The sequence below is a fragment of the Emys orbicularis genome, chromosome 10 (genome assembly GCF_028017835.1).
Source record: "Emys orbicularis isolate rEmyOrb1 chromosome 10, rEmyOrb1.hap1, whole genome shotgun sequence".
NCBI classification, from domain to species: domain Eukaryota; kingdom Metazoa; phylum Chordata; order Testudines; family Emydidae; genus Emys; species Emys orbicularis.
The window spans coordinates 18186914-18199276 of NC_088692.1; the positions used below are offsets into that span (position 1 = coordinate 18186914).

The 12363-nt window shown below is 40.4% G+C and overlaps 1 protein-coding gene across 1 annotated transcript in view; it reads left to right on the forward strand.

The window, feature by feature from the left end:
* The window catches only part of SMG1 (SMG1 nonsense mediated mRNA decay associated PI3K related kinase), a 117536-nt gene that overhangs the window by 16302 nt on the left and 88871 nt on the right, over positions 1 to 12363 (forward strand). Inside the window, exons 3-4 of the mRNA XM_065412819.1 lie at positions 4985 to 5140; positions 12092 to 12228. Coding sequence (XP_065268891.1) covers positions 4985 to 5140; positions 12092 to 12228 — 293 coding nt within the window. The remainder of the gene's footprint in view (positions 1 to 4984; positions 5141 to 12091; positions 12229 to 12363) is intronic.

Genomic DNA, 12363 nt, shown 5'->3' on the forward strand with positions numbered 1-12363 from the left:
TACTGGTTGCTGTTGGTAGTAGGTTACTGAACTAGATGGACCATAGGTCTGATCTGTTATGGGAATGTTTGGGGGGGAGGGATAGCTCAGTGGTTTGAGCATTGGCCTGCTAAACCCAGGGTTGTGAGTTCAATCCTTGAGGGGGCCACCTAGGGATCTGGGGCAAAATCAGTATTTGGTCCTGCTAGTGAAGGTAGGGGGCTGGACATGATGACCTTTTGAGGTCCCTTCCAGTTCTAGGAGATAAATTATAAAAATTAATGGCGATATCCTATTTATATTAATCACTATTTTTCTAGTGATCATAGCAGTGGATTTGGAATTTACTTCTGGGATCTAGTCTGTACTTTGCTGCTCGCTGTAATCTTGAGCAATTGTTTAACTTTTCTGCCTCTGCTTACCTTTATTATAAAATTGGTGTGTGTGTGTGTGTGTGTGTGTATATATGTATATATATATATATATCTCTGAAAGTGACATTGTCTACTTCAACTTTATAGCTATTTTCTGGTTGGGAAAGTTCTCTAGATTCTAACAGCTTGTCTACACAGCACAGCAATGTGCACTAGAGTAGTTTGAATTCTAAAACCCACCAGTGTTGTGCAGTAACTAGCATGTGTAGACTCTGCTGTGTGCACTAAAAATTCCCTAGTAGGAAAGGGTCTGAGTTAGAAAAGTCCATGATCTCCTCCCCCCCCCCCCCCCCCCCCCCAAGTTCTGAAAAATCAGTTTTGCTGTTTTCATTGCGGAAAGTCTGTACTGTGGAAATGACCAAATACTTCCCAAGCCTGATTACCAAAATCAGTGTATTTAATTCTAGTAGACTTAAAGGATACAATACCTCCGCATTGGGGGGGAGGGATAGCTCAGTGGTTTGAGCATTGGCCTGCTAAACCCAGGGTTGTGAGTTCAATCCTTGAGGGGGCCACTTAGGGATCTGGGGCAAAAATCAGTACTTGGTCCTGCTAGTGAAGGCAGGGGGCTGGACTCGATGACCTTTCAAGGTCCCTTCCAGTTCTAGGAGAGAGGATATCTCAATTTTTATCTTATCCACTAAAGAAACTTGCATTTTATGATGACAAGAAATCCGTACTACTGTCTAGCTTTGTTTTTTGCTCTGGTCTTTGCACTAGTGGTGTTTTTGAGTATGTCTACGTTACAGACTTCTCTCCACTGAGTCTGCTTATAAAGGTCCAGGTACTTGTGGCTGCTTGTGTGTGAACTAGGACATGTATATTTAACCTGATCAGAATAAGTTGTCATGTTTTGTCCAGGGAATAGTCAGGCTAATAGCCTGTAGACAGATAATTGTCACAAATAGATTTTCTCTTCATTCACAATTTTGACTCAGTAGTGATGATTGGACTGCCATTGGTGGAACGTTCAACCCCGTAACAAGAGATTTGAGAGGTTACACCGCTCTTGAGCAACAGTCCAGGAGGTGGTGTTTTGCAAGGAGGGGAGAGTACATTTCCTCTTTTCCTCCCTGTTGTAGGCAGGTAACATTAAATTTGATTGTGAGGGTACTGGAAGTTCATTCCACAACCTTTCACAAGAGCCAGCTATCCCCCTGTATATTGCCTCAGTTTCCACCATTGCACACAATGTTGTCTGCATGTTTCTGCTAAAATGAACAACACTGTAATATTAACATATTGAATTACTCCTGGTGGAATTCTGCACCAAAATATTACAAATTATGTGCACAATATTGTAAAATTCTACATCTTTTATTTATCAAAATAACACAATATAATCACACGAGTGTCAATTATTTTGGTAATTTATTTCAAAATACCTGTCAGCAAGTATGTCTGTAACAATACAGATGACAAAAAAGATTCAGGAAATATTTTTTGACAAATAGATTCCTTACTAGGCATATTAACATAGAACGTTGAGTAATAATTCATTTAAACTACAGTACAGGAACATATTTCCTGTACCCCTCAGAAGCAGTGCAAAGGCTTGGGGGAGTCAGGGGTAACAGAGGAGCTGAGGGAGCGGGAAATAATTGCTGGGAAGGAACCTGGGTGTGAACTTGGAGGGTTGTTGGGTGTGTGTGGGAGACGAATGGAACAGTGTTTTGTTTTGTTTTTTTGGGGGGGGGGGAGGGGTGTAAGGGAGTCGGTGAGCCCTGGTTGGCCCCTAGCCTCTCCCATTCAGTCCGGCACATCTGCCCCCGTCCCATGTGTTCCTGCACCCCCACTCAGCCACCCCTCCACCCCTGTCCCCGTGTGTCCCTGCACCCCCACTCTCCTTCAGCCCCAGACTCAATACTGTCACCCCACTAGCTCCTGTGCCCCCGCTCCAGTCTTCCCCCCCCCACTAGTCCTTCTGAACCCCAGTCTGTGTAACAAACCCCCCCCCCCCCAGCAGCTCCATGTGCCGTTCCTCCTTATCTGTATGACAACGTGGATATTTTGGAAAGTGCATATTTAAATGTGGCTTCGGTTTAGTGTGAATTCAAATGTTACCTGACACCTTCAATTAAATTACATGCGTTTAGTCTTGAATTTTAGTGTGGTATTCTGTCCTTTAACCATAAAATATATTATAAACATAACAATTAAAAGAAGTGGTGTTGTAGCCATGTTGGTCCCAGGATATTAGACAGACAAGGTAATATCTCTTATTAGATCAACTTTTGTTGGTGAAAGAGACAAACTTTCAAGCTTGTACACAGCTCTTATTCAGATCTGGGGAAGGTATGCAGTGTCACAGCTAAATAGAAGGGGGGACAGATAAGGAGTTAACCTATGGTGAAAGAGACCATTCAAGGTGAAGTGAGCAGTTAACATCTCTAGAGCCATAGGACAAAGGAGGGTTAGTAGTTTACAGATTGTTGTAATGAGCCATAAATCCAGTGGAGATACATCTGCAGGTTTTGTATCTGTTATTTCTCTTAAAACTGCCTTCACCAAACAAGGAAACTCCACCAGAGTAGAGTGTTGCTTTACTTGTGGCAAAAAGGCCTTGATGACCTATATGCTTTCTGTTTGAGCAAAAAAAAATGTGGGAGAAATGTTGCAGATCAAATAAAAATACATAAAAGATTATCCTTTACTATAATTTTCCAGTTAATTACATAATATACTGTACATAGTTTCAAAGTAAGGATGTTATAGGACTCTGTACAGAATTTTGTGGGGTCCTGAGGGAATGGTGAAATTTCTATTAACATCTCAGATTCGCTGCTTTTGGAGAGAAGCTTTATAATTGCTCTTTGGGCCCACTGTATCTCAACATCATTTGGACTTCAGTTTTTAAATTTCCTAATTCCTGCCGCCTTAAAAGACAGCCCTGTTCCAAGCAGCTGCTATGGCTGCTAGAAGATGGTCTACGTAATAGTCATATTTCTTAGGCGGTTTGGCTTTTGGAAGTGGTGTTGCTGAGAGAGGGCCTAGCGACCATTGGTGATTTAGATTTTTTTTGACACGATGAGTTCTTCCCTGGCTAACTGTAGGGGTCAGGTAGGGAAGAAATTTTAAAAGGCTGCCTGCATGGCTTGAAACTTTCTTTCCATGTTTGAGTTTAGAGTTTGAGTTCTTGCCAGTCAGCCAAAGGATTGTGAAGGCCCAATAGACTATTCTTTGCCGTGTACAAATTGGCAATCCTGTGGAAAGATGGGCAGAGGGAAGTCCAGCACACAAAGTGCTGCAGCAAACATGATGGAGCAGATGGTTTCTTCTATTCACTATGTAAATTCTCAGAGAACTGGTTCTTTCAGGATGGCAGTGACATTTGGCTGTCACCATAGGATAGTATGAACACCACTGGGCTGTGGAGTACTATGAAGAGGCGCTGCAGGACATTGGGAAGGTCATGTACAAGAGACCATCCTTTCTTCTGGGTTGGCTGGTCAATAGTGAATCAGCATCTAATTAACTTCCAGGGCTTGTATAGCCTAGAAATGTGCAGGCTTTTAAGGAACATGATCCATTAGGGAAAAATGTGTTAGTTCAAAAAGGGTTTTAGAATTTAAGGCAATGACAGCATTTTAGATTGTATTTTACTGTTAGTGGTAGTGTTCCCAGTTTAAGTATACATTGTGCACTTAGAATGGACCAGTGGTTCTCAAATTTTTGTTGGTGACCCCCTTCACAAGTAAGCCTCTGAGTGCGACCCCCCCCATACAAATTAAAAACACTTAAAAAATATTTAATGCTGTTATAAATGCTGGACGTGAAGCTGTGTTTGGGGGTGGAGGCTGACAGCTTGTGACCCCCACATTACCTTGTGACCCCCTGAGGGGTCATGACCCCCAATTTGAGAACCCCGGAATAGACTGTTTCATATTTAAAAATGTTTTTCCAAATAATAGACTTGTTAGTACACCATGTGTGAGTGAGGATATTTGTTGACACATGCTTAAAAGGGACATTGTCAATTCGAAAAATTGCATTTTTACCTGGAATTTTTTTACTGGCTATTGTTACAAATGACCCCTAACATCTTTATAACTGAAACTAGAGAACTTCCTCTCAGTTTTTTTCACCATTTCCCAGAGTGTACAAGATAATGTTTACCTGTTAATAGCAGCAGCAGATCTGGAATTGGAAATAAGCAGGCAGCAAGGAACAGGTGGGCATGTGCATAGAGGATGGGTGGGCCCTAAGTCCACCCTGAAGACCTCTCTAAGTATAAATAAGAGCAAAACACCCTTAATCTTTTAAAGGTATTTAAAACAAATCAAACATATGTATTATTTTGAAAATTGAACTCTTTGAAATTAGAGTTAAAAAAAAAAAATTCAAATTGATAGTGTCCCTTTAATCTGAACAAGGGACCCAGAAACTCAACGGGCCTAAACAAACGCTTTTGCATATGAAAGTCTAAAATCAAGCCAAATAACAAATTAAAATAATTAAAAGGTTTCCAGTTTTAATTATGAATAAAATTGAAACACTTTATTACATAGGTATAACGCGCTACTAAATAGACAAGGCAATAACATTCTGATTTCAAACCAATTTTTTCCCAGGTGGCTACAATGTCAATGGAGGATCTGGGGAAAATACTTATGGTCGGAAGTCGGTGGGGCAAGAGCTGAGAGTTAACAATGTGACCAACCCTGATTTTACCAGTGTTCAGCATGGAAATCGTGCTTTAGCCACAAAAGACATGAGGAAATCACAGGGTAAGAATGCTGTGTGTTTACAGGAAGAATAACAATAAAAAAAATTTTTTGGCCAACCTCTGTCATATATTCAATGAATGAAAGGAGCAGAAGTTTTTTGACTAGGCATTGTGTACATATTTTTCAATTATTTTGAAGTCTAAAATTGTAAACCTCCAAAGATAGGTTGACTGTGGATAAAAAATATTTGGGAAAAAATACGCAATTTAAAAACAAATGTTTTGGCTATATTGTTTCATGGGGAAAAGAGAACATCAAAATATGACTCTCTAATTTGACAACTCAATTTATCTTCTAAAGTGAGGAGCGTGGTCTACTTAGTGATAAGAGCAAGATGGGAATCAGTCATGGGCTCTGCTGCATCAGAGACTTCCTATGTGAAGTTGAACAGATCTTCAGCCTTATTTTTTATGATGGTTTAATTCGAACTGCGTTTGCATGAAAATAGGATTTGTTTTATGTCTAAATGAAGTCATAAACACTAACTACAGTTGTGTTACTTAATTATTCCAACAACAGCTGATTGTTATAATTAACTAGTAGTTCCTAAAGCAGAGGTGGGCAAATTATGGCCTGCGGGCCACATCTGGTCCGTGGGACTGTCCTGTCCTGCCCTGCCCTGCCCAGCCCTTGAGCTCCTGGCTGCGGAGGCTAGCCCCCGGCCCCTCCCCTGCTGTCCCCTCTCCCCCGTGGCCTCAGCTCGCCGTGCCGCCAGTGCTCTGGGCAGCGGGGCTGCGAGCTCCTGCCAGGCCGCGCAGTGGCATGGCTGGCTCCGGCCAAGCGGCGTGGCTGCTAGAAGGTCCTGGGGGGCAGTCAGGGGACAGGGAGCAGGGGGTGGTTGGATAGGCGTGGGAGTCCTGGGGGGCCTGATAGGGGTCGGGGCAGTCAGGAGACAGGGAGCGGGATGGGGGGCGGTTGGATAGGGGGTGGGCTCCCGGGGGGCGGTTAGGGGTGGGGGGTCCCGGGAGGGGGCAGGGGACAAGGAGATGGGGGGGTTGGATGGGTTGGGGATTCTGAGGGGGGCAGTCAGGGGGTGGGAAGTGGGAGGGGGCAGATAGGAGGTGGGGGCTAGGCTTTTTGGGGAGGCACAGCCTTTCCTACCTGGCCCTCCATACAGTTTCGGAACCCCGATGTGGCCCTCAGGCCAAAAAATTTGCCCACCCCTGTCCTAAAGGTCTCCACCAAAATTGACTGTGCTATGCAATTTATAAACGAATAGTAACAGACAGTCCTTGTGCCAGATAGTTCAGTATACTTTAGGCAAGACAGACAAAGGCTGTGAGAGAAGAATATTATCTCCATTTTACAGATCAGAAAACTGACACACAGACTGACTTATTCAAATAGAGATTTTGTGGCAGAGCCAGGAATTAAACCTAGACCTCCTGAGTCCCAATCTAGTTTCTTAACAACAAGAATGTCCTGTCTTTCTGATCTCTTCAAATGAGCCATAAGCAGGTGAAGTGGATGAATGACTAATAGCTATCCCTGTTTTAAGTCTCATGTCTCTAGTAATAGAATTTGGGGGTGAGAGGAGAGAATATTTTTCAGTATTAGCAGAATATTCTTAATATTCCTTTGAGCTAGCCACATCTCTAATTTGCTTCTTAAAGTGCAAAAACGACAGTCTTTGAAGAATGAAATTTAAAAGTAGTCATCTGTGACTAGTACACATCTGTTCATATTTCATCTGTCTTTGGACTCAGCAGTTTGAGGGCATCTTTTTAGTTGAGGAGAGTTCACTAATGTAATGGGTGGTGTCGTCTCTTAGCAAGTTATGTTGAAACTTGGTGTCTCCTTTGACATATAGAATAATTTTGTTGCAGTAGGATTTAATTTTTAATTTCTTTGTTGCCATGATCTGAATGTGGTTTCTTTACAGTTGCTTAAATATGGAGGTTGTCTTAGTATGAGGGGTAATTAGCATGTTGCAGAAACTTCCCTATTTTGCAAACAAAGTCTTTTGCAGATGTCCTGTGTTTAGTGCATTGTTTTGCAAAACTTCATTCATGTTGCTGGGTGTTCATTTTGACCTTCTGACTTGGTTTTCAGCCTATGATTTAGGCTCAACTAACTGCCAGTCTCAACGTTTATTATGTAATAAAGATCAATGTTTCATTTATTAATCAAATCAAAACAAAGCTGTTTTTAACAGAATTATAAACTGGAAGACTTTTTCATGGAGAAATGAAGTACATCTGTCTATACCAGTAAACTGTCTTTTATTTTTTTACAGTTTCATATTGTTGTTTCTTTTTGTATATAAAACAGCACAGCTGCATTTTAATTGAGAAATGTAGGGTTCTTGCTCTAAAGAGATTACAAACAAAAGGATAGACACACAGAAGATGAGACACCAGGAAGTCAAGAGATGAAGATTTAACTACTACAGGGTTAGTTATTTCTGTTAACTTTAGATCTACAAGTTAAAACTGAAGAGCCTGCCAGTTTGCTCTACCTCCAGAGCTGCAATTGGTGATAGAAATCCCTCTGCGCAGGTTAAGCACCGCCTTATTCAAGAAATTTCTAAATTACTTACTAAAGAGTACTTATATTCTTATTGCTATCTGATTTTGCTCCTAACTATAGTATAACTAGTACAGAGTGCGTTTCAGAAAAGTAGTTTCTCTCTAAGGCTCTGGTGACCTGTTGCCCTGAATGCTACAGAAATTGGCTGACAAGGCAAAAGAAAACTTTGGGCAAAACTACTCATCCTGTTCCTCTCCTTTCTTCCACAGTGGGTCAGAGATTGGTGATTTTCTGTTTTCAGATGAGTCACTGCAGTGCCTTTGCACCCTGCTCTTCTATCTCTATAGCTCAGCCATGTATGGAACATTGGCAGGTAATCTTTGCAGAGCAGCTGCCAAATCAGTCCAGCAGCCAAAGGCTTCTCAAATTAGAGTGATCTCCTTGTAGCAGGGATTCCAGTTCCTAGAGTGGGAACTTCATGGAAGAAATTCCAGCTCTTGCCTTATGAACACCAGGGGCTGACTGTGGTTCCTTCAACACTCTTCACTGGATGTATGGTGTGCTATCCCATTTCTTAAGAGTATGACTTCCAGATAAGCCAAGAGAAAAGGAAAATGAATTCTATCTACATGGCTATAGTAATCAGTAAGGTTGAATACATTGTGCTCAGTTCCAAGGAAGAAATTACAATGAGGAAGTAAGATGTTCTCCATAGGCCTTTGTGAAATTCTTTGAGCTTTTGGGGATGTATAGACATGCTGGCCAGAAACAAGATGTACATTAGACTACATCAAGTTTTCCTTGCCATTTCCTTTTCATAAAGATGCCCAATCACCTGTAAGGTCAAACTTCCTCCAAGTTTTGAGACTCTGAATTAATGGCCGATGAGAAACAGATTCTCAAATGCCTTTTAATTTTTTTTTTTAAACCAGGCAGGGCAGTTACAATAATTGATACCTGTCTGGAAGGTTGGGAAGCACCTTTGCCAACCAGAATAGTACAAGGAGCATGGTCTCCTAGGGTGAAATAACGAATTAATATTTACCAGAACAAAGAGTGACAATCCACAATGGTCTCAAACCATTGATCTAGTAGTCAGTGATGACTAACCATAATCTTTCTCATGCTCTATATCTCTTAAACAGCAGGGAAAATCTAGTCAACCAATCTTCCAGAAGGAGTCCTACATTCTCCTTTAAACAGAGGAAGAAAAACTACTATCCATCTGAACTCCTCCATTCAAGAGAACACCATCACAGTTGGCTGGCTAAGCAAAGAACGGATGAATTTATGGATTGGAGTTGCTACCTCCTGTCTTGGTATTAGTAGTAATATTGGTCGGCTTTAGTCAGACCTAAGGGCTTCCAAGCAAAACTACAATTCTTCTTTTTGTATTTTTATGCACTAGACCAAAACATGGAGCAGTAGCCACTCACAGTTAGGACCAAGGGAACTCTTGTCCACGTTTACTTTTTTCTTCAGAACCAGAGATCCTATTGAAGATCAGAAGAAGAAGAGCAATAGTCTTTCTCCTGATGTAGGATACCATGTATTTGGGGATCAACAAGTCTCTGGGAAATAATCTGTTTGTTCCACACAGGAAGAATCTGCTAGCATGGGAATTAATACCATATCAAGATCCTACCAGGTGGAAGTTGGCTGACTGGTTGTTTAGGTCATCTAATTATTCTTTTTTCCCCAGTGTTAACATGCCTTTCTCATCAAAGAGAGAATTATGAATAAAGTCTATGCATGCCAGTTGGTGTTCACACACTAGAGCAAGGTCAGACAAATCACTCATCATTCACATAAGATTGTACAAGTTGGGATTTTCACCACTATGGTATGGATAAAGATGAATCCATGTGGAGTGCATGTTTCCTCTATCCTTGTTTGTCCTCATAGTAATAAGACTATGATTTTCCTTGCATCCAGATGTCAAGATATATCTGAAAGCAGACTCTCTATTACTTCTGATAGATGAGCAGTTCATTCACCTCAATTCTTTTATCTGATATTAAAAGTATTTACTGAAAATTGATTTAGGTTTCCCTAAAGTTTCACTGTACGTTTTATTTATCAGAGTCTCTTCACTTCCTCATGACCTGATTTGTAGTGAGGAATCTCGGGGAAACTCACTTCTGTATGTTCTACTTAGACAAACAGGTACCAAACATAGATTCTATTTCCAAAGTAAACCAAACTTTCCATAGTTCTGCAGTAATTCTGACGTCATTTGGTAAGATTCTCTCCATGTAAAATAAATCTGACAAATTTTAGACAACTGCAGAGTCCTCAAGATTCCTGAAGCCTAGTAGGTTACCATCTTATTTAGGGCTCCAACTCACCTATCAGTAATAACCTTCTGGACCATGGGATGGTACATCTCAAATGAAGGTACTGGTCAGGTAGTAAATTGATCGATCACTCACTAAACAATACAAAACTTATGTGGAGTCCATACTCAACACAACATTTGGACGGAAAGTTTTGCATATAGTAGTAACTTGTTAACTTTTATTTTATATTACTGTGGCACAAAAGAAGCCCCGACTGAGATCAGGGCCTCATTGTTCTGTACATACACATATATTATAAACAGTCCCTGCCCAGAAGAGCTTGACGTAGAGAGGATGGAAAAAATAAGTATGATGCCTATTTTACAGATTAAAAATTCTGTATTTGTCTCTCTTCTAACATTAAAACAACAATATGACCTGCCACCCTCAGTGGAGTGGCAGTACTTAAAATGAAAACCGTTGCTAATCTTTCCTAGGGTGTGGATGCCCTAGGCCTGCCAGAGGCCCCAGCGCTACAGGAAACCTTGGAAATGCCTCATAAACTCCCCAAGTCCATGTCTGCTATATATACTTTACTAATGAAGAACTCCTTTAGTCTGGAGTTCTTTGTGTAAGCATAGGAAGGTGAGTTATCACAGCCCTTAAAAGAATCTCAGTGGCAGAGCATATTGGAGAATGTTACAAATGCTTCTGTGGATCTCAGGCTATGCCTGATATACAGCAAAAGTTCTATTAAAAATGTATTGGACTCCACGGAGGTTTTGCAAGATGGGGGGCCTTGTCCTCTGATCTATGTTGATGCTGTAATAGAGAAAAAGGAACCCTTCTGCATGCTATGGGACTGTCGAACAGTCAGGCAGTTGTGGAAAGAGGTGGACGCAAGTGATACTGGTGCTATGCTTCTACAACCAGACCTCAGCTTAAAATTATTTCCTAGGTTATGTACCTGCTGTGCTAGGTTTAACTCCACCACAAGACTTTGATTCTTGAGGGTTGCCATAATTACGAAGCTCATGATTTTACAAAAAATGGAGTAGGCTTATGCCCAGAATAGAGCAGTGGTATTCGGACCTGTCTGAGTGAGCAGCGAAAGAGAGAATATCTTACCGATGTAGAAAGCACTTATATGAATTGGAAGAAATTTGGACCCTGTTTCTTGATACATTTGGATAAAGAATGCAGACCGCTCAAGGAATACAGACTTCCATTCCATCTGACCCCTCTGCTTTTTTTTTCTCTCCCTTCATCCCCCCAGTTTTCTCCTTCCCTTTTTTGACTGTGTGTATTTTTATTGTTACCCCAACCCTAACATGTTGTCTCTGTGTAATATTGTTTTATTTTTGTATTATCTAGTCTTGCAGCTTTGACAAGCTGTAAAATTGCATAATTTTATTGAATAGCCTGTGAAATGGGTGGTATTTCGTAACATATACAAGCTGTAAATTATTTACTTTTTTTGTATTTTTTTGTTGTTTCTTTATTAAAACTAATAAAAAAGGAATGTCAAATCCGTGTTCTGCTGTTCTGAATTTCTGAAAATGTATTATCATTCCATTCCAGTTAAAATCGCTCCTGCTTGGGACACCAGCTGCTAAGATTTCATTTGGACCTGAATATACTGGAGATTAGGAAAGTTATATTCACCTGAAAACTTTCTTTCTCTTAATAGTTAGAGCGAATAGGATTAGTGAGTCTATAAGAAGTGGAGACATAATTACAGTAAAGGTATTCTGTTTTGAACAGCTCTGTTTTCCTGCCTCTGCAGCAGGGTCTTCTACTTATAAAACAAAACAGTTAATCTGTTCTTATTGTTAATCCATCGTAAAATTAAATTTATTTCAGTTTTGAAGTTCTTGCACTGATAGGCTCTTCAACAGGCAGGGTTAGCCTAATGCTGTAGCCAAAGGTTTTGTTCTGCCTCAGAGCAACAAGGAGACAGAAGAGACATTATAGGGTGTCTCCTATTTACCAGAAAAGAAGAAATTTTCAGGTATCTGAACCTATTTTCCTATTTCATTTTTTTAAGTTTGAAGGCTAAGGTAAAAACAAAAATAAAACTGGGTTTTGTTTTTTCTCAAGGAATGGCTGTGCTACTAAAATATACCCATGAGTTTAAGTTCAGCTTTCTTAGTAAATACTGATGCACCACATATATTATAGAGAATAAAATATTATTTTTCAGAGCGATCGTTGTCTTATTCTGACGAGTCTCGACTGTCAAATCTTCTTCGGAGGATTACTCGGGAAGACGACAGAGACCGAAGACTGGCTACTGTAAAGCAGTTGAAAGAATTTATTCAGCAACCAGAAAACAAACTGGTTAGTAATGTTAACATGCTGTTCCATGTATCATTAAAATGTATAATATGTTTGTTAATTTTCTAAATCAATTTTATAAAAGTTTTATTATTGAAGTGTGAGGCTGGTTTAATGCACTTTTTTTTTTTTTTTTTT